At 47.6% G+C, this 26,033-nt stretch overlaps 4 protein-coding genes across 8 annotated transcripts; 2 read left to right on the plus strand and 2 right to left on the minus strand.

Moving 5' to 3' along the window:
- Positions 1-44: 44 nt before the first annotated feature.
- Positions 45-11,209, minus strand: rundc3aa (RUN domain containing 3Aa). Of its 2 annotated transcripts, none has more exons than XM_058048906.1 (12): positions 11,048-11,209; positions 10,289-10,537; positions 3,590-3,705; positions 3,382-3,515; positions 2,532-2,617; positions 2,365-2,454; positions 2,154-2,234; positions 1,918-2,083; positions 1,689-1,846; positions 1,505-1,618; positions 1,322-1,428; positions 45-536 (listed from the first exon to the last, which is right to left on the minus strand). In XM_058048906.1, the coding sequence occupies exons 2-12, from the start codon at positions 10,393-10,395 to the stop codon at positions 394-396; spliced, it is 1,302 nt and encodes a 433-aa protein (XP_057904889.1). In that variant the 5' UTR covers positions 10,396-10,537; positions 11,048-11,209; the 3' UTR covers positions 45-393. The 2 variants fall into 2 exon arrangements, with proteins under 2 accessions (XP_057904889.1, XP_057904890.1); XM_058048907.1 differs by lacking the exon at positions 11,048-11,209 and adding an exon at positions 10,813-10,964.
- rnf113a (ring finger protein 113A) lies at positions 10,616-13,430 on the plus strand. 2 transcript variants are annotated; one of them, XM_058048915.1, is made up of 10 exons: positions 10,616-10,935; positions 11,061-11,140; positions 11,202-11,291; positions 11,375-11,482; positions 12,431-12,540; positions 12,620-12,726; positions 12,790-12,879; positions 12,945-13,035; positions 13,100-13,206; positions 13,274-13,430. In XM_058048915.1, the coding sequence occupies exons 1-10, from the start codon at positions 10,830-10,832 to the stop codon at positions 13,339-13,341; spliced, it is 957 nt and encodes a 318-aa protein (XP_057904898.1). In that variant the 5' UTR covers positions 10,616-10,829; the 3' UTR covers positions 13,342-13,430. The 2 variants fall into 2 exon arrangements, with proteins under 2 accessions (XP_057904898.1, XP_057904897.1); XM_058048914.1 differs by having other exon boundaries at positions 10,628-10,935; positions 12,942-13,035.
- On the minus strand, positions 13,420-18,569 carry strada (STE20 related adaptor alpha). 2 transcript variants are annotated; one of them, XM_058048913.1, is made up of 13 exons: positions 18,408-18,569; positions 18,002-18,061; positions 17,742-17,799; positions 17,032-17,060; positions 15,942-16,044; positions 15,712-15,833; positions 15,528-15,636; positions 15,344-15,467; positions 15,091-15,262; positions 14,864-14,968; positions 14,534-14,790; positions 14,421-14,463; positions 13,420-13,926 (listed from the first exon to the last, which is right to left on the minus strand). In XM_058048913.1, the coding sequence occupies exons 2-13, from the start codon at positions 18,011-18,013 to the stop codon at positions 13,771-13,773; spliced, it is 1,290 nt and encodes a 429-aa protein (XP_057904896.1). In that variant the 5' UTR covers positions 18,014-18,061; positions 18,408-18,569; the 3' UTR covers positions 13,420-13,770. The 2 variants fall into 2 exon arrangements, with proteins under 2 accessions (XP_057904896.1, XP_057904895.1); XM_058048912.1 differs by lacking the exon at positions 17,032-17,060.
- On the plus strand, positions 18,511-25,691 carry ddx42 (DEAD (Asp-Glu-Ala-Asp) box helicase 42). Of its 2 annotated transcripts, XM_058048904.1 has the most exons (18): positions 18,511-18,630; positions 19,346-19,556; positions 19,648-19,798; positions 19,872-19,918; positions 20,952-20,988; positions 21,319-21,471; positions 21,622-21,726; positions 21,803-21,922; positions 21,998-22,174; positions 22,247-22,375; positions 22,487-22,586; positions 23,081-23,128; positions 23,201-23,298; positions 23,416-23,692; positions 23,811-24,037; positions 24,312-24,422; positions 24,534-24,641; positions 24,716-25,691. In XM_058048904.1, the coding sequence occupies exons 2-18, from the start codon at positions 19,348-19,350 to the stop codon at positions 25,154-25,156; spliced, it is 2,538 nt and encodes an 845-aa protein (XP_057904887.1). In that variant the 5' UTR covers positions 18,511-18,630; positions 19,346-19,347; the 3' UTR covers positions 25,157-25,691. The 2 variants fall into 2 exon arrangements, with proteins under 2 accessions (XP_057904887.1, XP_057904888.1); XM_058048905.1 differs by lacking the exons at positions 18,511-18,630; positions 19,346-19,556; positions 20,952-20,988 and having other exon boundaries at positions 19,702-19,798.
- Positions 25,692-26,033: the final 342 nt, after the last annotated feature.

The raw sequence follows: 26,033 nt of genomic DNA on the forward strand, positions 1-26,033 counted from the left end.
CACACAAACACACACACACGCATGCGCACACACACACAGGCATCATGTAAAAGGCAGTTTATTGCAACACAAAACAAAACAAAGAAAAATCATTTCAGGCTTGAAGCGTAGAAAGTTAGCGGCTGGAACAGGAGGCGATGTCCTGCTCGTGTGTGTGTGTGGTGTGGTCACGTGACTCGTAGCACATAGCGTGTGGCCGCTAAGCATCCAAAGCTGTTGGTTTGGTTTCCTTTGTTGTTTGGATGGTGGCGTGTCACCTTGTAACTAAAAAAAGACGGCGAGGGGGCGTGTGCGAGGATAAACACCACAATTCCTGCTGTACATTCAAGAGAGACGTTGGCGGGTCACAGCATCACCAGGCGGGGGGCATTAGGGGGCGTAGGTGGGGGTCTCCTAGCTGGGGGAGAGCGCCGGGCTGGGCTCTGCGCTGATGTTGACCAGACACTCGCTGGACTTGAGGCTGGTCAGGGACTTGGAGCTGGGCAGCGACGCCAAGGAGCCGCACAGGCCCAACATGGAGGGGGTGGTGTCCTTGCCTGCAGACGCGCCACAACACAACACAACACAACACAACAATGGAGGACAGGACACGCAGCATAGCATCAAGGCTGCTTCTGTGTAACAAATAGCTGGACTCTTTTGAATGCTAAAACTACTACATCCATTTCCGCTCAACGAAATAGCAAGTCATGCGTTGACGAGATAAGAGCCACTGCAGGAAGTACTGCACACAACAGGAAGTCAAATAAGAACGACAAGGAAATCTCTAAATGCTAGCATGTGAGTCTATGTTATGTCATATTTCCTCTTATTAAGTCAAGTATATTGGCTAATAAGCGTGTAAAGGTGACTATAGGGGTGTTATTTCATGCCTGGAGGGCTCTAATAATGTTTTTAAACCTTTGTATGCTCTTAATTACAAAAATGTTTAATTCACGGAAATGAACCTCATCAGGGTCGGGTCTGAAACCAATTAATAGTCGTCCCTCGTTCATCACGTTTAATTGGTTCCAACCCTGACCACCATATTGATTTACACAATATAGTGTATATATATAATATAGTATACAATACATGGAATATTTTCATAGTTTTAGCATAAAAACTGTTTATAAATACGTTTTTTAACATTATTAGAGCTCTGTAGACATGAAATAGCACCCCTATAGTCACCTTTACACTCCTATGATTCACTGCACATCTGGTTGGGAGGGATGTGAGCAATTCGCTAGCTAGCATGGTCTTCCATCCGCAGGACTGGAGTGGGAATATGGGAATAACGGTCCGTTTGAGCTAGTGGTCGACATGAAGGTGTCGTTACCTGCTGAGGTCCAGGCGGCGTCGCCATTGTGCCTCTCCTCGGTCCTCTGCGAGTCCGAGTTCAGACTGACCTCGGCGGAAAGTTGCTCCAAACTGTGGAAACTCCTCCTGAATGATGACGGAGCAACAAAGATGAGCTTTCAATACCGGCCATGTTCTTCCTCAGGAGGATGTGACGGACTACCTGCGGAAGAGCTGGACGCCGCTTCGGTTGTTGGTGACGGAGGACCACTGGCTGATGAGCGGGATGGAGAGGTCTTTTCCCAGGTGGGAGGAGTCACAAGGCATGAGGGAGGAGCTAAAGCAAAGAGAGTGTTGGAAACGGAAGCAAAAGGTGAGATCTTCACAGAAGACGAACGCTCGCTCACAGCTGAGCCTGCAGCTCCAGCACGATGGCCTCCAGCTCCTTCTTCTCGCGCTGACTCTGCACCGTCAGCTCGTCCACTTTGGCCCTCAGACGCTTGTTCTCCGTCTCCACGTTCTTCAGCTGCGACTCGCGGAGACGCACAAGCTCCTCCAAGTAGCCCTAACGAGGAAAGCACACCGGTGAGGAGACCAAGCACGTGGAGAACAAAGCAACGGCAGCAGGAGCATCACCTTCTGAGCGTAGACGATCTTAAAGCGCTGCTCCATCTTGCGACACTTGTTGCTCCAGCTCTCCTCGTCGGTCACCAGCGGGATGTAAGGATGCTCGGGAACGCTCTCCTCGCTGTTACTGCTGTCCACGCTGCGCCGGTCCTCGTCGTCGCTCAGGCAGTCGTAGCTAAAAAGAGAAGAGTCAAAATTTGAGGTAACGCTAATGTTATGCTAGCAGTGGCGTCGGTGGCGCTCACCTTTGGGTGAACTTCAGGTAGGGAGTGTAGTCGATCACCGCTGGAGATTTCCCATCCAACGTTTCGCCCTTCAAGCAGAAACTGTGTGGAAAGTCGGAACGTAATCGCTAGCTTGCTGCTCCTCAACTTCGGCATGAAGATACGTAAGCTAGCAGCTAACATGTGCGGGGTCAGAGGTCAGAGAGGAAGCGGGTTCTCCAGCCACACTCACCTGAAGTCGATGGCGCTCAGCCCGATCAGCATGCCGGTCAGGACGGTGGCCTCCTCCCTCAGCATGATGGCGCCGTCGTCGTAAAACCTCCTGGCGTGACGTTAAATCAAGACGTTAAAATGTGAAATCATTTGCTATGTGCCGCACCTCGGAGAGTCGGGCCTCGCCTGGTTGTTCTGGTGTCCCTCAGGGCGGTGGACACGTACTCCGAGAGACGCTTCTCCATCAACGCCACTCGGATCCATGCTCGACCCTAAAAGGCGGAGGACGGAACACTGTTGCACCGTGCAAAAAATCTTGCTCCAGCATTTGATGTGACTTTTACTTACTTTGTTTAGGAGTTTCTAAATACACTTTTTCATATTATTAGAGCCCTCTACACCGAAAATAACACCCCTATAATCACCTTTACACTCCTACTATCCAATGTAGCAGACATTAAAAAAAAGACATTCATTCATTTTCTACAGCTTATCCTCACAAGGGTCGCGGGGGGGGGGGGGGGGGGGGGGGGTGCTGGAGCCTATCCCAGCTGTCTTCGGGCGAAAGGCGGGGTACACTCTGGACTGGTGGCCAGCCAATCACAGGGCACATATAGACAAACAACCATTCACACTCACATTTATACCTATGGACAATTTGGAGTCGCTAATTAACCTAGCATGTTTTTGGAATGTACCCGGGGAAAAACCAACAAAGATGGCAGAGGGTGGGATTGAACTCAGGTTTCCTAGCAGTGAGGTCTGCGTGCTAACCATTTGACCACTGTGCAGCCAAAATAAGACATTATTGACATAATATACACCCAAAATGGTGCAGCAATCAGCATTTTGCAGTGGCTATTGTGTCATCAGTGTAATGGTACATTACTGACACCTAGTGGCCAGTGTAGAATACTACAGTCTTTAAATGAGTCTTCTCAATGCCTTTTATTTCCATTTTACTTCAACTATCTATTTTTTGTGCTGGAAAGGCTTCATTGAGACTGACGATTTTACACAAAACGGGCAATTGTACCTTGGCTCTCGACGCGCTGATGTTCTCGATGTTCTCGATGCTGGCGATACAGTTGTTCTGCACCTTGCTGCACGCCAGTCGGATGTACTCCCAGAAGCTGCGCTGTCCGTCCGAGCTGAACCAGCTGCCCGAGCCTGGCGGACCACAAGAGGGCGCCGTGAGAACACGCTTGGGACCTCCCCGGGCCGTGCGTCGCGGCGGCGTTTACCTTTAAAGCGGTGGCTGAGGATGTGCTCCAAGATGGCGGCGAAGTTGATGAACTCCTCCGCCGAGTCGTCGATGGGCTCGGCCGTGTATTTTTCCAGAAGAGTCTTGACTGAGAATCTAAAAAGAGGACAAAAAGTTAGGATGTGAGCGGTACCCGGTGGACAACACGTTACTGTATTGTTGGGGGGGGGTTCTTCGGTGGCGTGAACCACGCCATCTTATCACTGAGGTCACCCCAATTGTCTTGTATGCCACACAATGCACCCCTTCATGTTGTCATGACAACAATACAATTAACCCCCTGTCTTTGCAGGCTTTGTGCACTTCTGTGTGGCCCCCCAGCATTAAAAAAAAATGATCAGATCCTTCCCTCCCCCTCGTCCGAGCTATTTAGGGTCTGTTGCAGCTTTAGTTTAGTACTCGGGAAGCATCCGCCCCTGCTGCACCCCGAAAAGGACGGTCATGCGGCGTGCATGCTAGGAGACGGCGTCAAAGCACCAGCTCGGGCCGCCCGCCTCCGCCGCTATGGGCAACACCAGCATCACCGAGGGGAAGACCGCCCTGGCAGTGGGAAGCACCTCCATCGCCAGGGGGAAAACCACCGTCTCCATGGGAAACTCCTCCATCTTCCGAGGAGTGACCACCACCTCCATGGGAGACTCCACCATCCAGAGGCAGAAGACCACGGTGGCTCTGGGACGGGCCAGCTTCAGCCGAGGAACCACCACCACCTCATTCAGGAAAGCGCTCATGCCCAAGCGCAGGAACACCTAAATGGAGCGCACCCGGGGGGGCGGCGCCGCGGCCAAGAAAGACTCAAAGAGCGAATGGGAAACCACCTTCACGTCCAGCAGGACCTCCTTCAGCAAAGGCAAGGTTTCGCTCCTGAGGACCAGGTACGCCATCTCCTGGGGCAAATCCTCCATCTCCTGGAGCAGATGCACGCTGGTATTGGGGAAGAGCGGCGTAACGGTGGGGACCACTTCCGTCACGCGCGGGGAGACCGCCAGCTCCATCACCACGCTGACGCTCACCCACGGGACTAAGAGCGTGTCGGTGGTCAGGACCACCCTGAGGCGGGGCGGGAAGACTCACAGCAACGTCTACTGGAATTTCCACACATGAGTCCTGCACACAGTTACTAAAAATAAACTCTGCTCTGTGGAAGCAGGTCAGTAACGACGTGTTTGAGGGTGGTGAGGGGGATGAGATGTTCAAGTCCGTGTTCGATCTATTGTTTAGAAGATGCCTTAGCGTACGTATAAGCGAACGGAGAATAAAAACGAATTTGAATGAACCACACACCAAATTATCGGCGGCGTTTATTCGCCCGGAAAATGAACAATGGTGCGGAACACCGTGATGTCACCTCAAGATTCCCAACAATGTCCCCTTTAATTGTGCGCCGGGACAATCGCGTAACTGTCCCGGTCCTCCCCCCCGCCCTGCAAATAGACAGCGGCCACCTACGGCCCCCTCTGTCCATTCACGGCGCCCCATGGGTGGTATGTGGCCTGGCCGAGCCCACGTCCAGCAGCTCAACGGAGGTATTATGCGAACCGGGGGTCGCGCTATCCGTGCTTAGCATTCCGGTGGGCTCGGCGTCGATGTTACTGCTGCGTCCGAGGGCTTCCAGAGCGGGCGTGCGTGCTGCATGAGCGTGCCGAGCTCAGCGTCCAGTGAGCGCTGGAAAAACGCCGCCGTCGATTCCGGGTCGGGACGCCGAGCTTGGCCTCAATGGGGAACACCAGCTTCACCGAGGGCAAGACGGCCCTGACGCTGGGCAACACCAGCATCAAGAGGGGGAAGACCAAGCTGGCTATGGGGAACTCATCCATCTCCAGGGGCAGGAGCACCACCTCCATGGGCTCCTCCACCATCACCAGCGGCAAGACCAAGATCTCCCTGGGGGGCGCCTCTTTCAGCAGGGGGACCACCACCACCTCCTTTCGGAAAGCCATTTTCCCCAAACGCAAGACGCTCTAAGTGAGGCAGGGGGGACCTCGTCTCGGCGTGGACCAAAACAAAAAGAACCCTGGGGGGGGCAACCACGAAAACATCTGCATCCGGTCCTCTTCGGCTGGCAACACTAATTGGATTAAATTATCTTCTGGAACTTTGACTTTTATGGGCCAGGCCGGATTTGCCAGTCAAACAGGTCAGTGGTGTCCTTTTTCTGTGAGACCCAAATCAAGAACCAGATCCTTCCTGGTCGACAGGTCATGTGATCACCTCTAACTGCCCCTACTTAGCTTTCATGGAGTTCATGGAGTCTTAAAATGTCTAAATGTTCTTCTAGAGCTTGTGAAAGCCCATCTGGGACCGACCCCGAGGGATGGGGGTTTCTTGACTTGTAAATAAAAAGTGGAGTGGGGGTTCTACTGTTACGGGTGACCTCCAGATGAGCAGATTTAGGGTTAGGGTTACACATCAAAGTCCATGCAGCAGAAGAGCAGCATGTTCTTGGTACCATTTGACACTGAAAAACAACAGCTTGTCCTTCTGACAAGATTCTTTTGTGCCCCCCCCCACTCCACTCCACTCCAACTCTCACTCAGCTTGGACCAGCGCCCGGCCCACTCACACATGACTTGAAATGCCCTCTTGTTCTCCAGCCTCGCCCTTCTACTGTACCCAGGAACCTCCAAAGCCACAACACAATTCGTTCCGTTTGTCTGTTCCAGGGTCAAACCGCGGCCAACACATGCCATTATTAAGTGATTCGCCACGGAATAAAACGCAGTCCAAACTTCTGGTGGATCAAATAGGATAGTGTCGCTCTAGACCTCTTTGAGCAGGAACTAATGAAGCCTGCTCAGATAGCCAAACATCTTCTCAGACAGTTCTAGCTCATCTAGACTCCATAGATCTAGAGCGGCCCCATCCTATCTAGTCTAGTTAGGATGGACTCTCTCACTGTGAAAAATTTTATATTTGAAGTTTTAGAAGTTTCTCTTCACTCTTAAGTCAAACACCAATCATCTCCTCTTTCTTTCTTCTCTCTTTCCCTTGCTTCCGTTCTTCCTTTCCAGTCGCATTAGCAGCACATGATGAAGCAGCAGAGCCCACCGACAAGGTGGGCCGTCTGAGGAGACGTCCGAGCATGGAAAGCGGAAAGAACAAAACGAAAACAAAGAGAGAGAATTAATGGCTGATGAATAATTCAGGGAGGATACTTTGGGTGGAAGCCAGATTGAAAGTGGAACTTCAGCGGGGTGTGTCTCCCAGCCATGCTTCCATCTTGCCCCCCCCGAGCAAGTGTCTTGGCAAGTGTTTGGTGGTCAGAGGACGTGTGGAGGGATCAAAAGTACGGGAATTGTGGGGAAAAGCTGCTCGGATTAGGAACTATTCACATTGGTACCTGGCAGAAGGTGGACACCCCCTCAAGATGTTATGGTGCATCAAAACTATTCAGAATGGGTTCAACCCGAGGAGCATGCTGGGAAATAGTCTTCTTTCCAACCTCCAGCATCTCCTCCTCTCAGACCGGTGACGTCTCACTGCTCCTTTTTTGTTTTCTAGGTCCGCGCCGACGAAGCTCCTCCTCCCGTGGCGGCCGACGCCATGAGAGGAAATAAACAACACAAACAAAACAGGAACTAAATGCCCAAAAATCAATTGTGTCTCTGTTCAGTGACACGGAGCACACACGGCAAGTTGCAACAACAACAACAACAACAGCCGCCCCAAGATGCAACTTGTTGCTAGCGGCAACAGCAGAGCCCAGTAGATTAGCAGGGACTGTGCATGATCAAGACCAATGTATTGGATGTTGTCACGCTGCCTGCTATTCTTCTTCTTCCTCCTCCTCCTCCTCCTCGTCCTCCTCGCAAGGCTTCTCTGCTTCCTGGTGTTCCGTGATGTCAACAAACGTCTTTCCGAGCCCTGTCTTATATTTAAACGGGCCAAATCCACCCTAGAAGACACCAGCGTGGTCCAGGAGACGCCCGTTTATTCGCCATTCAGCACTCGTTACCACGCAAATTTGCTGATTTTTCATGGCGATGGCGAGAAAACCCGCCATTTTGTGCCCATCATCGCCAAAATTAGGCCTCTATTGGTAGAAACCAAAGCGCCGACCCTCACTCACGGTGCAACAAACTACGACACACACTACAGGAAACTATCAAAATAGATGCTATAACTAAACTATACTCTTTGATACGAGTTCGGAACCCACAAGGCAAGGCATGCTGGAAAGCACATGTTACCCGGCATGCCTTGCAGATGCTAGATTAGCATAAAAGAGTATCGTTTTGCATGTGTTTTAGCATTTATTTCGATGGCCGTTGTCATTGCAAATAAGACCGCACTTCCCCAAGCAAATAACAGGGATGGACTCTACTTAGTAGACCTCCACCAAGGCCAAATATGACATATTTGGATTAGTCCCGCCTCTTCCGTGAACCACAATTAAGATTTGAGCATAATTGACATAGAAATTGAGGAAAATGTACTTAAAATTGTGAAGAAAAGTGTCTTTAGCCGTCATGTTTGTGGGCCCCACCCGTCCACAAATCCTGTCAACTAATATTTCGATAACTTCTGTGGCTAACCAGAAACCCCCCCCAAGTTGGAACGAGACAAAAGGTGTCCCCCAACAACGGTCGGTGATGTTCTGTTAATGAAGATGATAAAAAGAGAGAGCAGATATTGTACGTGTTATAGCTTGACAAATAATGTTAACCCAACACTAACCAAAGTCCGCTAAGCTAGCACGACATCCTTGAGGCCTGAGGAAGTAGGCCACATCCCCGAGTCCTGCACCATCAAGACGACAGCCGAGTCGGGACCCTCACCGCCGCCGCCGCCACTACTACTTGAATCACCTCTGACCTGGATGGCGCCGACGACCCCCCTCCTTTTGAAACCTCCCTGACTGTCGCTCATTGGAAAGCGGAAAGGAAAAGTGCAGTAATCAATACTGATGGAAAACGTGTGCGTGCTTTGTTTGTGTCTCGTCCTCGTGTATTTTCCGTTATTAAAACCCAGTCAAACGTCCTCTGAGGTCAAGTCGCTCGTGGTTTTCTGTCAGCGCCGCTAATTTCTTGTCATTTTGTGAGAGCTTTCTTTTTCTTTTGTGTGCCTCGCTGTTTGTAGCGCTAAAATAAAGAAGGAACGTTGGACGTACTGGAATAAAAAGCTCTTGATGGCGTGTCTATTTTGGAGTTTTGTCGTTCTTGGGAGGGCGTGTTTATTTTTAACGCTAATTACTACAGAAGGCGAGCCTGTACGGTTGAAAGCGGATTAATCGTTAGCGTATCTACTGTTTAGTAAAGACAAAATATTCACCATCATGGATACCTTTCAGGTATGAAGGGGTGTCCAAACACGTTCCGGGAAGGGTCACATGGGGAAAATGAAAGGATGTAACTTTGCCATGTTGATATTTTGGGAAGCAACACATGCATAAATGCTAAGAAGTCATGTCGATATATTTCAAGAAAGAAAATGCATATCAGCTTTGTCATATTGTTGAAAAAGCATATTATTAATATATGAATATGCTCTTTTTTAACCATTTTTTTGTTTTAAAAAAAATCCAAATATTTCTACTTCAGCAATTTGCTTCTCGGAATATTCTGACTTTATTCTCACAATATTTTGACTTTATTCCCATAATGTTACAACTGCATTTCAATTGACAACTCTATTTTCTTTTTTTTTTGTTTCCCAAAAATACTGCAACTTTTTTTTTTAAAGACTTTATATTTATAGTTCAACTCTGTGCTATTAAAATAACATTATTTTTTATGATATTTTTCTCTGTGACTCATAATAATTTTAAATAACTCTTAATAACTGCTTTGGGTCAGGCGGCCATGTTGTTGACTTAAGGTGGGACCTGTGACATTCCAAGTGGAATGTTTTCTACTTTCCAGGGGTGCTGAATGCAGCATTAGCCCTGTTCTGCCACTTCCTTACTTCCGGCCTATCAGCTTCCGGTATCCTAATAGGTTTCCCTCACCAGTCTGATTGCATGGTCTGAGTGCAGTTCTTCTATCTTGTGTCTAATGAGCTTTTTTCAGTTTGTTAACCGGATGTTAATTACATCACAGCCCCCTGTCTACCAAAAAGCGACCCGTGCTAAGATTTGTTCTTTGCAGCTCCAGCTTAGAAGGCCGTGTGTCATCACCGCAGCATAGTAGGCCTCATAAAAGGTGATGAGATGTCCCACGTGAAGGTCCTGTATGTCGCGAGGCACAAAACGAGGAATGCACATCATGGAGAGGCGTGACCTCTCCCCCCCCCCCCCCTGTGGCATATGATGATAATGATGATGATTTATAGGATGACTGCACATCAGCTTCCGTGCACACCGAGGACGAGAAGGATGGGGTGGGAGGAGTCCTTGCACGCCCTTGTCCCGTGGAAGCAGACACTGGACATCACTGTGATGGATGAGCAAACTAAAGCTACCTTTCCTGTTCAATAATCTTTCCTACAATTTGAGTAATTAATGCAAAAAAAAGGTTTGTGCAGGTGAGCTTTTAATGGAACCTGATTCGCTAGAAATGTTTAGTTAAAAGGAAAGCAAATGGCTGACCTTTGGGAGTAGGAACTGCCATTAGACGCTCCTGTAAAGGTAAGGTTTTGACCGGTAGTTGACTATTTGTGGCCTTTATTATGCATTACGTCAGCATTCATCGTTTCTTGGTGGAATAAAAGATGATTATGACGGATGCACGTCGTGACATACCTGCACACCGTGATGAGGTTTTTTCTCTCCACGCCGACGCTCCGGACAGACGCCTTCTTCGATGTCAGACCCATAGCCATTGCTGTGTGCACGCAGCCGGGCTCCATCCATCCAGCGGCGGCGGCGGCGCAGGGGGGGGCCTCTCGTGCTGTCCGCGCCCAGGCCGCGACCCCTCCTTCCGCCCGGCCCTGACGAGTCTGACGAGCAGGCGCTGTCCTCTGCGGAACGTCGCCGATGTACAAGATGATGCTTAGGAAGCCGGAGGACGAAGCGTCAAAAAATACAAGGTTAAAACACACCGTTTCCGGTTCTTCGTTTCAAAATAAAATTATTTCTATTTAAATGCTTACTTCCGGTGTCATGGAAAAGAAACATTCCAGTCCTTTATGTAAGACATGTGTTTGTATGAAACATCATTAATCAAATATAAATAGCACTACAATTACATCACAGTTTACACCAGAGGGCGACAAGTATTAATCTGAAAAGGAGTCATCCGGGTCGCTAGGAGTCGCTGTGTTTACCTGAAGCTGATGGCAAGATGGCGGAGGCAGAGAAGCCGAAAGATGGTCCTTGCACTTTCTTGTTCAAAAAATCTACAAAGAAATTCTCAGGCCGGAAAAGACAAGCCAGTGACAGCGATAAAGGTATCAGTTATTCCTTTGCCTACGGTTTTTATGTCTTGTACAATGCGTGTCAATGCTCGACTGTGGTAAATAACGTGACAATGTATTGTTTTCAACGTGGTGGTCGTTTTACCTGCGATGTCCAGATGACAACAGTGGCGAAGACCAGAGCTCTGTGGTCAGAAGGGACACGAAAGAAAAACGAATTAATCCGATGATTCAAAAGGTAACTATTACTACTAGCTGGACGTTGCGGCAGAACTATATCATATATTGTTTCTATGCAGTCCAAGAAAGTGGAGAAGGCTTTATCCTCCAGTGAGAGTGAAGACAATGAGGACAAGATAACTGTGTCCTACAAGTCCTCCCGCTCGGCTGTGAGTTGACATTTGGCATTGCTTGTTATGGAAATAGTGAAGAAGTTTTGACTGTTGGCTCACCTTTATTGTTACCTTTTCAGAAACCAGAAGGCCCGGACGACATGGGGGCGACGGCGACATACCAACTGGATACAGAGCGGGATAAGGATGCTCAGGCCATCTTTGAGAGGAGCCAGAAAATCCAGGAGGTACGATAGTGTATGCCAGGGGTGCTCACACTTTTTCAGCATGCGAGCTACTTTTAAAATGACCGAGTCAAAATGATCTACCCACTACAAAAATGCAAAACATCTATTTATTTTCAAATGTATTGAGGATTATTTGTACGTACAATGTATGTTGATGTACCTTACATAACCAAATGAGCCAATATTGCAAAACACACATAATTAACTATTAACATTTTTTGTAATTACCTGAGTTTACTCTGATGACTTTCACTGAATTGAATCAGCCAGGGATGCATAGTCCGGACAGTAGCTGCTGATAGCCAGCCTCAAGCACACTTCCAAATGTTTATCAGTCATGGATAATATCCGTATCATAATATCCGTATAATATTCCATATCCGTATGGAAGTGATATGTTTTTTGCCTTTTTACTTGGTCCAGTTTTTGCCTTTTTACTTGGTCCAGCTCCTTCACTCATTTTAGTGACCATAAACTTTAGCGAGGGCTTTAAAATCTCGCAATTCGCCGACTAGCTTAGCACTTTGCATCGTTGTTTACGCATGAGCGGTGACCTAAAGGTCAAAATTCAGTTGTCATCTGACTGGTTGTCCTGTATGTCAATCAAGTAACGGGGATGGATGATAGGCTGACATCGTAAGTTCTGCTGCACTTAGAGACGTCGTTTGATTTGATTGGTCGCCCGAAGGGCAACATTCAGTTGTCATCTGAATGGCTGCCCTGTATATCAATCAAGTGACGGCATTGATGCTGGGATGATATTTTTTTAATGTCACGCCGCGATCGACCAGTACCACCTCCGCGATCGACCGGTAGCTCGCGATCGACTTAATGAGCACCCCTGGTGTATGCTATGCTGTTCCCCTAGCAATAGTATTTTGCATTATCATAAAGTACTTCAGTGTGAAGACATTGTGTGACTAAAATGGACTTGCTGGATGATGACAGGAGCGGGAGGGCAAAGAGGACGATAAAATCTACCGTGGCATCAACAACTACCAGAAATACATCAAACCAAAAGACACCACCATGGGCAACGCGTCCTCAGGCATGGTCAGGTGAGCAGCAACATGGTCGGTATTCTTACCGCTATTGTGTAGCGAGCACTTACCTCCTGCTTTTCCCCCCTATGAACAGGAAAGGCCCGATCCGAGCCCCTGAGCATCTGCGAGCCACAGTCAGGTGGGACTACCAGCCAGACATCTGCAAAGACTACAAGGAGACGGGCTTCTGCGGTTTCGGAGGTAAAAGGAGATGATTAAAACGGCTGTCTTGCGGGAGATTTAATATTTCTGTTCTTATCTCAGACAGCTGCAAGTTCCTTCACGACAGGTCCGACTACAAGCACGGCTGGCAGATTGAGAGGGAGCTGGAGGAGGGCAGATACGGCGCAAATGGTGAGCTCGGTCTTCTGTCTGTGAAAGCAAACTCGTGGAGTTAATATTGTGCCGTCATGTAGAAGATGAGAACTTTGAGGTGAGCAGTGACGAGGAGGACCTGCCCTTTAAGTGCTTCATCTGCAGGGAGTCCTACAAGAATCCCATCATCACAAAGTAAGCGGCTATTTTTCCGGACGGCATCGGTACTGCAAAGTTCTAATCCGTCCACTCCTACAAGGTGCCGCCACTACTTCTGCGAGGCCTGCGCTCTTCAACATTACCGCAAGTCCAAGCGCTGCTACGTGTGCAACACTCAGACCAACGGCGTCTTCAATCCGGCCAAGGGTGAGCCCCGGCAGAACCGAGCTCGCACCGCGCACGGTCATGTTTCACGTTTGTGTTCTATTTTCAGAATTGATGGCAAAGATCGAGAAACGCAAAGCCGCCGGCGACCTGCCGCCATCAGATGAAGAGGATTAATCTTCCCGTGTTGTCTTTGTACATTTTTGAATAAAGCTGTATTTTGTAGGAAAGAAACGTCTTAACCGTGCGGTCCTGTCAGGTGGAAACGTGACTTTATTGTCAAGTTCAGCTTGCAGCACAAAGCTTCGTCCTGGCTGTCAAGCCAATGTAACATTCATGCACACGGCAAGTTGGGGGCATGCATACGCGTGTGGACTGCTCCAGAAGTTTTCAAGTTTGAGGTGACTACTTGCAGTCAGAGGTTATAACGAGTGAGCGTTCGAGCATCTTCTCAAGCAAACATGAGTAGAAAGCCGGGGGCAAAAACCTTCAAGAGACGTCAAAAGCAGCAAGATGGCCGTTGGCCAGGCCTTAACCTCCAAGTAGAAGAATGTTGATTTCTGTACATGCAGCTGAAACGTCTCATCACGTCTCTCCTCGCCAATATCAGAAGTCCCAGTCGTCCACATCCAGGTGGCTAAGACCTGATTCCAGACTGGCCAGTCCAGATGGGAAGGGCTGCGGTTGGGAGCTCTCAGAGCTGCTGATGGGCGCCGCCGGCCTTAAGAGCTCGGGCAGCGCCTCCGAGGGACGCCGCTTGATCTGAAAGACAAAGCGTGAACACAGTCAAACTTCAGTTTTCACCAAAATTGGTATTCATACGATAACTAGCTTGTTTACCCTACATGTGCTGACTCACTACCTGTGTATTTTTTTATTCAGTGTGTCCGCTAAATAACCCACCATGGGGCCAAAGAAAGATGCAAGTGCCAGCAATTTAATACAAGATTATGAGAAAAAATATTGAATTCAAGAAAGGCATCCGGTCCCCTGCCCAAAAAAAGTCTTCGAGTAAGGATAAAAGTTGCGTTAAATTTTCATTTGTCCACTTCATTGGTCCTTTATAATTTTCCACGTAGTTTTCTGCGTGTAAAACATAATTACAGTATTCCCTATAATGTTTTTTATAATAAATTTTTTGGGTGTCTGCAGCAGATTAATTGGATGTCCATGTTTTCCTATGGAAAAAAATTGCTTCCGTTTGGTTGGACTTTTTGGAATAAACCCAAATAATAAAACCCCATCATCGTACACACCTGCTTGAAGAAAGGGTGACCTATGAGAGCTGAGGCAGACGGTCTGAATAAAAAAAACAGAAACATGTCAGATGTAATCAATTCTAGAGTTGACTTGTCCAACCTCGTCTAACCTTTTCTCTGGGTCTCGCTGAAGACACAACTCGACAAAAGCGTGAAAGTGCGGGGAGAACGTGCGGTTGTACGGGTGTCCCGCCGACGAGGAGGGGGCGGGCTCGCCATTGGAGTGACGGATTCCGCCTCCCACGGGCCCTTCGCAGATCCCGGAGTCTGCTCCGGAGCGGGACGGCTTCATGGACAGCTCCTCCGGTGGGATTGTGGTGGTGTCCAGCAAGCACGGTACCGTTCCGTTCAGTTTCTCCAGCAGCATCTGTGCAAGGAGCATGACTAGGAACCTTTCGTGTTCAAAAAACATCCCAGGTGACATGATGTCTCCTTCTCACCTGCGTGGCTGGCATGTCTTTGAAGGGGACGTGTCCATTAGCTAGCTCACACGCTGTGATGCCCAGACTGTAGATGTCTGAGCGGAAGTCATAGCCCTGCAGATTCTGGGATAAAAGTATGCATGTCAAATGAATGCATAGGTAGTAGTAGTAACCTCCAGTCCTGTAGGTGACAGTAATGTACACTAAAATACGATCCTATGGCTTGGTTGCAGCTAATGTGGTACCTGCTGCAGCACCTCAGGGCTGAGCCAAGGCAGCACCTTGACGCTGTACTGCGGGAAGTCATGCACCACCTTGGCTCTCTGGCCGTGTCGGATCAGACTGAAGATGCTTCGTAGGCCCGACATGCAGACCTGGCCATCGGCTGAGATCAGCACGTGGCTGGCCTTCACGCTCCTGTGTGCACGGCAGGAGAATTCATTGATAGAAAAAGATACAACAAAAGACCGCAATGGCCGCTTTTAAGACGCAGCTCACCTGTGCACGTATCCCATTTGGTGGATGTATTCTAGAGCTTTGAGCATGCCCAGTAGGATGTACGCGATAGTGAGCTCGCTCATGCCGTCAGGGAAATGTGTGCTGACAAGCTCTCTGGCAGAACCTGAAAAAAAACCCCAATCATCATGAAAGTAAAAGCAGCCATTATTATTGGTCAGCTCACCGTACGCCATGAAGGGGGTGATGACCCACAGCTCGTTCTCAGCTATGAAGATGCTCTTGTAGGGCAGGATGCTGGGGTGGTGAAATAACTTGGACACGTGCAGCTCGGCCTGTGAAGCAACGCAAACCAGGTTGCACCTCCGTGATGCTTACGGACCCAAAGTGAGCAGGATGTTGACGCAGACCTGCAGGTAGGCGACCATGTCGTTTGTACACGACTCCAGATCGATCCGTCGTATGGCCACATGCTCCCCCGTGGGTCTGTATCGGGCCCGGTTCACCGTCATCAAGTGGTCCAGACCCTGGCCTTCAACATGTCACCCAAACGAATAGTATTGGCATTTTTAAAACACCAAGGTATCCAAATATTACAATAATGTCATAAAATGGTGCACGGAGCAAGAACACGGCCTACCAATAACGGTGAGGAGCTGGTAGGCGCTGCTGTCAGGGAGGAAGCTGCCCATGGTGTGTCGACGTGGAAGAGAGGTCAGACTCTCCCGACTGTCCTCATGGGCCTGGACAAGGAATGCAAGACAGAAAGCACCAAAACTGGTCTGGTTCCATGTTTCCACATTATCTCTCACATGCTCAGTGTTAATACAGCACGTGTTAAATTACACACAATATTTATTTAATTATGCTTGATGATCTGCTGCAGATGACATTTCATTTTCACACACTGTCTGAGAAAAGCTGAAGAGTAGCGAAACAATCTGTTAAGAGATTCTAACGTCTAAGTGTGCCTGCCCTTTGATCACTGTGTACTAACCACCAGCCAAAAAATACAGTTTAATTTGTGTAGAAATGCATTGTCCTTGCAGTGACGAGTCAACACAATCAGATGAGTGCGGGGGCTAAAACGTGAGAGTGCATGAGGCTGTGTCACCGTTTCCACGGTGACGTCGAGGGTGTCGATCAGATACATCCGGGAGCCGAGCTGCAAACTGCGCAAGTATAAAGGACTGACATCTACAGACCCTTGCAGAGGCCACATCGCTCATCAGTGTCGGCGGGATCGGATGGAGCGGGCGTGGCCATGCATTGCCACAGCAGAGCTCGTGAAACGTCATCCATTTACGATGCGCGCGTCTGGCGACAGGGGGGAGCTTCGCCAGCAGCCGCATCATTCAGTGATCGCATCTGTGACTAACATGCATCCTATGTGATCCCATCACAAACACATTTGATCTACATCCTTTTGAGCTCGTTAGCAGGGGACGCATACTCCCTGGCCACAGGATTAGGTACACCTGTGCTCAGGAGATCCACATCTGCAGTTGATGCCAGATCAATAGGAATGCATGTTAGCTCCGGGTCTGAACATCCTAGCAGTGAGTGAGCACATTGCCAACAAACGGCGTGGACTCTCATGCATACTAAAGGAAGTGTGTGCAGGCGCCTGGAGGCCAGCGACCGCTCCCGCATACGACACGCACACGCATGCACACACATTCACAAAAAAAGGCACATTGGGTGTGTTGATGCGGTGACAGGACACTTACTTTCCTGTGAGAGAGTCCCTGAGCTTGCTCTGGGGTAGGAAAAACCACATCAATGACATGAAAACATGGACACACACTAAACGCGAGCAGGAGCCTCGTTGTCGGGGTCACATGAAATTAGATCCGTGACAAAAAGCTTGCCTGTACAGCTTGAATCTAACCTTTTTATTAGCAAAGCTTATAAAAGGGTCAATTCCCTAGCTGGGCCAACATGGTAATAGGAACGCAACACACCTAAGAAAATAGTGAGCGACATTCTACCCTGGTTGGACAGCAAAAATAATAAAGATGTGGGAAAACTTTGTCCACCATGATGACCACAAACACCTTCAACAATATGGCATTACACAAAAATGGACCGAAAATGATGAAGCAACAGACCCAATGATGCCGCCACCGCCTGGGCATCCACAAGCTAATCACCAAATGTCACATGACCACAAATAGCATCCAACCTCCACCAATTTGTCAGAAATATGACCAAAAAGGGTACGATCTACACCACCATACCCCATGGGGCTAATTAGCATACTCCAGGTTCACATTTTCCAAGTCCAGCATGGCGCAGGCATCTGCAAAAGGTGGTACACAAGTAGAACCTGTATAGGTACCACCTCGGTGACAGATGGTTGTAATCCAACGTATACATGTATGGTGTTGTGCTGTCTTAAAGGGCATTTTACCGGCTTCTGTTTTGGTTCGGGCCTCACCTCCAAATAACTCCAAATCCCGCAGGCTCTCCACACTCAATTTCTCAGACACCCAACGCTGACAGACAGACAGACGGGTGAAAGGGAGAAAGGGAAAAAGGGAAAAACAATTCAAGCAAGATTAAGAAAAATTTGCACAAGAAAATAAACACACGTGAAAGCAATGAATGATGATGAAGATGATGATGATTCAGTATCCATTATGCTGTACAAATAAAAAACATTCACTTCAAATATTGGGAAAATTGAACTGCACTTACAAGGAAAGACATGGATCCTTTTCAGCGTAATTCACAGTTGAAATCTCGTCCTGGGAATACCTGTGAAGGTTTTTTTGTTTAAATTCTGACTCCCACAATCTGAACGTCACAGAGATGAAACAACAATCCGTAAAAACATGAAAAAAATAAGACGTGTATTTGTTTCACAGCACCAAAAACTCACAGCATTGTATGTTAATTTGATTGGTTGTAAATATGGTTTGAAACCACGGCAAAATGTCAAACTAGTGAGTTGTCGCAGCGGCTCAGTGCAGTTGTCATGGTGAAATCCGCAAGCTAGCGATGCTAACACACCCTTTTAGCCGACGCTAGCTAAAATTGCTAGCTACCTCTGTCACATAACTCCTTATTTCCTGTACTACTCACAATTAAACGGTTGACTTACCGCACATATCAGCCACGGCACAGCAATGACCAATGGAGCAAAATTATACTTCAACATAAAGTAAATGCACTCGCCATCCTTTGAGCGCGCCTGACAGCTAACAGTGTTGTCGCGCGATATCTACGTCACACAAAGGACACTAAGTAGCGCACATTGATTACGCAGACGTTTTCTTCCGCAGAAGGAAACACTTTGAGGAGGTTTTTGGGACGCTAGCGATCAGGTAAATGGATAAAAGTGTTTACACATTGAGTTATAACAAAGTGTAACATACCGATTTACTTGTTGAATACACATTAAATGCATTATGCCACATGCATGCAAAACTGTGCATACCCAGCTCGGGCCCAGTTTGCGGCCTTGCTAGCCAGCTAAATGCCAATGCTACTCTGCTAACATGATGTCGTCATAGTGTTCTTTATATTGTTATTTTGTATAAATAATAATCGCTATGAATCGCTTTGCTTTCGTCTGCTAGCTGTTTTGATGTTTTATGGCTACATAGTTTTACGTCCTATCTTTTTCTCAAGGCGAACGAGCTGTCAATAAAATGTACACAAACGCGCATAATAATTATCGGATTGAGTTTTGTAGACGCTTTTTGCACATTAATTTCTGTTCATTTACACCGAGATAAACTATTACAATAAGCATACGAGGTCTGTATGGTCATAAGATATCAAAGTGAATAATTATTATTAATCAGTGTTGCTTGAAATTGTGATTACAGTAGCCGATAGTAGCTAACTGCAAGTTTCATGTTGTGTGCTTTTGGAATTGGATCATTTCTGTTTGGAATATTTAGATGTTGTAGCTCGTTTACCCTGGCCAGCCACCATATGTGATAACTGCAACTGCATTTTCAAATCAAAGTCATATTTTTGTATCCTTATCGTATGGAATTGAGCTAGTAATGAGCTTTTCTTTTCACAACCAAGCCATGAACTGGAACAAAGGTGGTCCCGGTGTGAAGCGAGGATTCGGCTTTGGGGGGTTTTCACTTGCCGGGAAGAAAGAGGAGCCCCAAATATCCCAGAAATCTCACACGTCATTCGGGCCCCCCGGATCAAGCAGTGGATATGGGAAGGGCCAACTGCCGTCATTCTACAAAATCGGCACAAAAAGAAGCAATTTTGATGAAGAAAATGCGTGAGTGTTCCTTCTCCTTGCACACATATACAATTAAGGACGACAAATGAACTTAAAAAAAGACTTAAATACCAACATGTAAACTGTAAAGGTATTTTGAAGACGACGAAGAGGAGGCCAGCAGCAACGTGGACCTGCCGTACATCCCGGCGGAGAACTCGCCCACACGGCTGCAGATGAAATCCGGTGGCGGCTCAGACAGCGAGGACGATCCTCTGGATGCCTTCATGGCCGAGGTCGAAGTGAGTATAAAACACCTGGCAACAAAATCTACTAGAGTCCGTGTTGTTCTCTAACAAACTCCTTCTCTCCCAGAACCAAGCCGCAAAGGACATTAAGAAAATTGAGGAAAAAGCGGCCAAGTAAGTCTTTTTTTGTATCTTTATCTAAATATTGTTTTTGTCATCTTGTGTGGAGCAAGAAGCGACATGACAGCATTTCCTGTCTGATACTACAGCACAAAGGAGTATTCGAGCCACCATATCAAGTGTCGGCATAGCGTGTAGTTGTTATGAATAAAAAGTACCCAATTAAATGGACTTTGACATACATGGTCAACCGCTTTTGACGAAAAAAAAAAAATATTGAGAGCATAGGGATGATTTTGATGAAAAATGCGTCCGTTTATTGGTGTGTTGTATTTTTAACTCCATCATCGCCAAGTAGTGTGAAACAACAACATAACTACTCTAATGTTACACAGCATTAAAGCATACATAGTAACTTCCTGTTCAAGCTTAAAAAATGGTAACTTTGATTCGTTACACCCATTTAATTTTTTTTCGAAGACAGATTTATGCATGTACAAAAAAAAACATAATAGCGTAACATATTGTGCTGTCCCCAGAATGAGCACTGTATACCTTACAATAGGGCTTCTCAATTATTTTCTGTCAGGCACCCCCCCAAGGGACAGAAATGTTTTCCCGACTCCCTGATTTGAAATACTAGAGAAACTGATATTTATTAATTTTTCTGTACTGTACAGACAGATGAAACCAGGAAAATGCAACAAAATGGAGAGCATACAAGCATATTCAAGAGTCAAATTGCATGTTGAGTACTACAAATCTGTACTTGTTGGTAGGTCTGCATTGAAATGAAAGCCTCACGCAAATAAAATAAAAGATATTACATTGAATTGAGTTGACCAATTAACAATATCATGTCATTTCAATGAGAAGTCAATTATTCAAAGTATAAACATGTACTTTCCTCGTCTCAGAACACAAGTTTTGTTCCTTTCGTTGTGTCTCAAATACTCCTGGGTGCGGTAGTTTTTAGTGTACGACCAGGTAAGCTCAGTGAGCGTGCTCAGACAAAGATGGGGGGGCTGCTTTGGGTGTATGAACGAGCCGCAGGGAAGTTTTTTTTTTTCTCCGCTTTTCATTTCAGGGGTATTCGTGATGACATTGAAGAAGAAGATGAGCAAGTGAGTGAGCCCTTCACAATATTTATTACAGCATTCAATCACGTCGCTGGTCACAGTGGTCCCCCTCAAAGCCCCTCCCCTTCTCTGCGATATGACCATACAGGCAGCATATAGGTTGTATTTCAATCTTCAACCATGTTTTTCATGTTTGTTCTTAGAAGGTCATAAAGGCATGTTATGTATCGATGTAGCTCAGAATAGATGCAGTACGAGATGACGAATGATACGTTTCTACTCGCCTCTGACGCCATGCCGACCGTATCGTTGTCATGATTGATTGGCTGCGTTGAGCAGCTCCGTTCCTCACCCGAGTCCTTGTGCTTTCTGCAGGAGGCCTACTTCCGCTACATGGCCGAGAACCCCACAGCCGGCCTGAACCTGGAGGAAGAGGAGGAGAATGTGGACTATGACAGTGATGGCAACCCCATTGCCCCCACCACCAAGAAAATCATCCTCCCCCTTCCTCCCATTGACCACACAGAGGTACCCTTGTCGTCAAAGTAGATCCAAAAGAACAGTATTGTGGTTAACTGGTTAATATATCAAGTAACGACTGTATTGTATACTGTATACCTGTATTATCCAAACCTTTTCACTTATGGAAAAATGTAATGACTGCCACTCTCCCAATAGATTGATTACCCGCCCTTTGAGAAAAACTTCTACAATGAGCACGAGGAGCTCAGCATCCTCACCGGAACTCAAGTGGTGGAGTTACGGCAAAAACTCAACTTGCGAGTAAGTATTCCTCCAAAGTGCCGTTTTCTCTCTAAAGACATTCTTTGCAGTCGTGATCTCGTATTGTCATTTTTAGGTGTCTGGCGCAGCCCCGCCGAAACCCTGCACCAGCTTTGCTCACTTCGGCTTCGACGAGCAGCTCATGCATCAGATCCGCAAGTCCGAGTACACTCAGCCGACGCCAATTCAGTGCCAGGTGCCGTGACGCAGAGACGCCAAGTGAGCCGTCGATATGAAATGTTGTATTTGATGTAAAGTGTGGTGTGTTCAGGGCGTGCCCATCGCTCTGTCGGGACGCGACATGATCGGGATAGCAAAAACCGGTAGTGGCAAAACGGCCGCTTTCATCTGGCCCATGCTGGTCCACATTATGGATCAGAAGGAGCTGGAAACGGGGGAGGGGCCCATCGCGGTCATCGTCTGCCCCACCAGGGAGCTTTGTCAGCAGGTAAGGATTACAAGCGGTTCTTTGACGGTCCCCAGAAAAGCCATCCATCGGCGTTATTTCCTGCGTTTCCAGATCCATGCCGAATGCAAGCGCTTCGGGAAAGCCTACTCGCTGCGCTCAGTGGCGGTCTATGGAGGAGGTAGCATGTGGGAGCAGGCCAAGGCTCTGCAGGAGGGGGCAGAGATTGTGGTGTGCACACCGGTAAGAAGAGAGACACTTTTTGGTTTCTTCCAGCTGCTTGCTGAGTAAAGCTGAATGCAATTGTTAATTAATAATTGTTAATTGTTTTTTTTTTTTTTTTTTTTTGGACAGGGTCGTCTGATTGACCACGTGAAAAAGAAGGCCACATCTCTGCAGAGAGTGACCTACCTGGTTTTTGATGAGGCAGACCGCATGTTTGATATGGGCTTTGGTGGGTTGGAATTATAGTGCTTCCCATACGTTCACTCATGTAGGTGCCCGCCATGGATAAATTTGGACTGCCACAAATAGATGTGCCACTACATATATTTTGTTTACATTTAGCACTACCCGTTTGCCGTTTTTCCACATTATTATGGTACTGTCTGTGTAGCTTGTCGTTAAAATGCTTTAAAATGCTCATTTTACACGTCCACTCACTAACAGTTTTTCAAAGAGGTTTGTGAAAATCTTCACTGTTGCTTTATATCCAATTCTACAAATCAAATGATGTCGCCACTGCCACAGATAGGTTGCTAGCCTCCGGGAAGCACTGCAGTTATTCATCACTCACAGTTCAAACATCGCTCCCTCACACAATTGTGTTTTTTTTTTTCCAAATTCTGGAAAAAAAATGTACTGAAATGCAAATAGAGTAGATGCCATTAAGACCACCATTCCACACCCTAAACAGTTTTGTGCTTTATTCTTTGTCCCCCTTTTCAGAGTATCAAGTTCGATCCATCGCCAGCCACGTGCGCCCGGACAGGCAGAGTGAGTGCGTCTCTCTCGCCCTCATATCGCAATTAGTTTATCCTTTTAATTTTGACATCATTCCCTCCACAGCGCTTCTGTTCAGCGCCACTTTCCGGAAGAAGATAGAGAGGTTAGCCAGAGACATCCTCATGGATCCTATTCGTGTGGTGCAGGGGGACATTGGAGAGGTACGTAGCGTAGCATCTGCCATGCTGTCCTGGGCTGAGGTTTGCAGCATGGTTGTTTATATAAAAACGCCCTTTAAAACACTAGCATGTTCTTAATGTTTGCGTGTGTGCGGCCAGGCCAACGAGGACGTGACACAGGTGGTGGAGATGCTGCTCAGCTCCACGGATAAATGGGGCTGGCTGACGCGCCGCCTGGTGGAGTTCACCTCCAGCGGCTCGGTCCTCATCTTTGTCACCAAGAAGGCTAACTCTGAGGAGCTGGCCACCAACCTCACGCAGGAGGGCTACAGCCTGGGACTCCTGCACGGAGACATGGACCAGAGCGAGAGGAACAAGGTCATCAGCGACTTCAAGAAGAAGAATTTGCCCATCCTGGTGGCCACTGATGTCGCCGGTGAGTGCACTTTGACCTTTGTGACGCACGTTACCGCCACCTGTAGGGCTGGAGCGGAACATCTGCGACTTCATCATGTTTTCAATAAAGTCATTTTCCTCCATGATCTCCATCCCAGCTCGCGGTCTGGACATCCCGTCCATCCGCACGGTGGTCAACTACGACGTCGCACGAGACATCGACACGCACACGCACAGGATCGGTCGCACAGGTCGTGCTGGCGAGAAGGGTGTGGCATACACCCTCCTGACCGGCAAGGACACTTCGTTCGCCGGGGACCTGGTGCGCAACCTGGAGGGGGCCAATCAGGGCGTCTCCAAAGAGCTGATGGACTTAGCCCTGCAGGTTAGCCAAACAGACCAAAGTGCGTCTTTGTAGCTGTTACGTGAGATACGTGTGTTTATGTATCGTACAAGGATTGTGGATGATGGGCAAACATTTTTTAGTTTTCTTTCAATTGTTAGAAAGTGCCCGCAAGGCATGCTGGGTACTCCATTAGCAACTCCCCTCAACAATATAGAGTGAGATACGAGACGTACAATGACTTGTACATTATATTTAATATCAGCGAATACTTAACGTCAAAAACGTCTAGTTCTATTGCACCTCTTTTTTGTAGAATCCCTGGTTCAGGAAATCCAGGTTTAAAGGCGGCAAAGGAAAGAAGCTGAACATCGGCGGAGGAGGACTTGGTTACAAAGAGAGACCAGGATTGGGTTCCGACAGCTCAGTGAGTCACAAAAGAGAATTCTCTTTTTTTTCTGATTGACATTCCATTGCAATCTCATATTTCAAGCTAGCTAGTTTTGGGGCATAAATGAGATGGTGTGGTCTCTTGCAGGATCGCAGCAGCAGTGTGTTGTCTTCCATGAGCAGCTACGAAGGGTTCAGCAAGCCCACCTCTGGAGCCATGGGAGACCGCATTTCCGCAATGAGACAAGCCTTCCAGGTAGACCTCCACTACATTTTTAGAAACGCTTCCTCGTTGTTACTTGATCTGGATCCATCTCTCGCCTCGTCCAGGCTCAGTACAAGAGTCACTTTGTGGCCGCGTCCGGCAACCCTCCAAAGCTCAGCACCAAGTCCAGCAGCTCCTCCGGCTGGACCAGCGCCGGCAGTCTGAGCTCTGTACCCACAGAGTCCGCCAACGGCTCAGAGCGCCCCAAAGCTTCCACCTTTTCCATGCCCGGCTTCACCAGCGCCGGCTCCCTGAGCTCGGTGCCCGCCAGTCCGAGCAGTTATCCTCCGCCCGCCACGTCCTCGCTGAAGGACAGCTCGCGGGACAAAGCCGGCGATAGAGACCGGGATCGTGATCGCTACGGCAGCAGCCGCCATAGCGACAGTCGTAACGGGGAAGAAGGCAGGCGGGATAGAGAGGACCGAAAGAGCGAGAGGAACAGAGGAGACGATAGCTTTGCCGTCCCCGAGCCACCGAAACGTAGAAAGAGCAGATGGGACAACTAATCAGCACAGTCAGGAAATGACGTGTCGGCAACTTGTTTGTGTGCGACGGGAAGTTTGAGCATATCAGACACAAGATGGCGATGTGGACACTGATAAAAACCAGAAGGCCAAACATCCCAAACGCAGCCACTGTACATATCCCACCACGACCGTGTTGTTATTGTCAAGAAAGAACTGATTCTGTCGTCGGCTGTCAGGTCGGGTTGGTTGTGTTGTCCTGTTCCCGGCGTGCTTCCCTGCTTGCAAACTGGGCTCTTCATGGATGTTTCTGTGTTTTCACTTCATTACAAAGCAAAGCTATGGCTTAGAACAGTTTCTTTCTGAATAAAAAAAAAAAAAAAAGCACTCTGTGATGAGTTTCACTCCACGCTAGCAGATATCAGACACGGTTGTTCTTGTATTTGAGTCTTAGTGAAGTGCCTTCCCCTGGCAGTAGTTTGTGCTTTTCACAATGTTTTTTTTTTTGTAAAGGGGATCGAAAGCTTCATTCAAAATGTGATGGTTTGATTATTAAAGACTGAAATCTAACCATGTACCTATTCTTCTGACTGTTATCTCCTGCAAAACACAGACAGATTGCTTAATTATTAGAAAATTAAAAGATTTTATAGTTAAAATATTTAGGATTTCAGTTGGTACCTCATGAGTATTCCATAAATGCCACTGTTCTGCAACTTCATCTTGCAGTCCTAAATTGGCAGAGCGTATGTTTATATTTGGAAATGCTAACTGGTTAGCTTTCCAAGTCAAGGCAAGCTTGTCAGTGAAGGACACGCATGACCATTGACCCGCCTAACCAGGCTCGTTCAAGTCACATCAGAAAGTCATGTTTGGAGGCAATGTAATTAGGAGTTGCGTGACACAATCAAAAATCATT

Source organism: Doryrhamphus excisus, chromosome 15 (genome assembly GCF_030265055.1).
Source record: "Doryrhamphus excisus isolate RoL2022-K1 chromosome 15, RoL_Dexc_1.0, whole genome shotgun sequence".
Lineage (NCBI taxonomy): Eukaryota > Metazoa > Chordata > Actinopteri > Syngnathiformes > Syngnathidae > Doryrhamphus > Doryrhamphus excisus.

Excerpts from the sequence above, each read along its gene's own strand:
- rundc3aa (XM_058048906.1), bottom strand. The coding sequence starts at position 10,395 with ATGGAGCCCGGCTGCGTGCACACAGCAATGGCTATGGGTCTGACATCG. Across the intron at positions 2,618-3,381 it reads TCAGCGCGTCGAGAGCCAAG|GGTCGAGCATGGATCCGAGT; the intron begins GTACAATTGCCC and ends TCCGCCTTTTAG. Across the intron at positions 2,455-2,531 it reads AGGGACACCAGAACAACCAG|GAGGTTTTACGACGACGGCG; the intron begins GCGAGGCCCGAC and ends ACGTCACGCCAG.
- rnf113a (XM_058048914.1), top strand. The coding sequence starts at position 10,830 with ATGGCGGAGGCAGAGAAGCCGAAAGATGGTCCTTGCACTTTCTTGTTC. Across the intron at positions 10,936-11,060 it reads AGCCAGTGACAGCGATAAAG|ATGACAACAGTGGCGAAGAC; the intron begins GTATCAGTTATT and ends TGCGATGTCCAG. Across the intron at positions 11,141-11,201 it reads TTAATCCGATGATTCAAAAG|TCCAAGAAAGTGGAGAAGGC; the intron begins GTAACTATTACT and ends GTTTCTATGCAG.
- strada (XM_058048913.1), bottom strand. Across the intron at positions 16,045-17,031 it reads AGGGACTCTCTCACAGGAAA|GCCCATGAGGACAGTCGGGA; the intron begins GTAAGTGTCCTG and ends TTCCTTGTCCAG. Across the intron at positions 14,791-14,863 it reads AAGACATGCCAGCCACGCAG|ATGCTGCTGGAGAAACTGAA; the intron begins GTGAGAAGGAGA and ends CTCCTTGCACAG.
- ddx42 (XM_058048904.1), top strand. The coding sequence starts at position 19,348 with ATGAACTGGAACAAAGGTGGTCCCGGTGTGAAGCGAGGATTCGGCTTT. Across the intron at positions 24,423-24,533 it reads GATTGGGTTCCGACAGCTCA|GATCGCAGCAGCAGTGTGTT; the intron begins GTGAGTCACAAA and ends GGTCTCTTGCAG. Across the intron at positions 24,642-24,715 it reads CAATGAGACAAGCCTTCCAG|GCTCAGTACAAGAGTCACTT; the intron begins GTAGACCTCCAC and ends CGCCTCGTCCAG.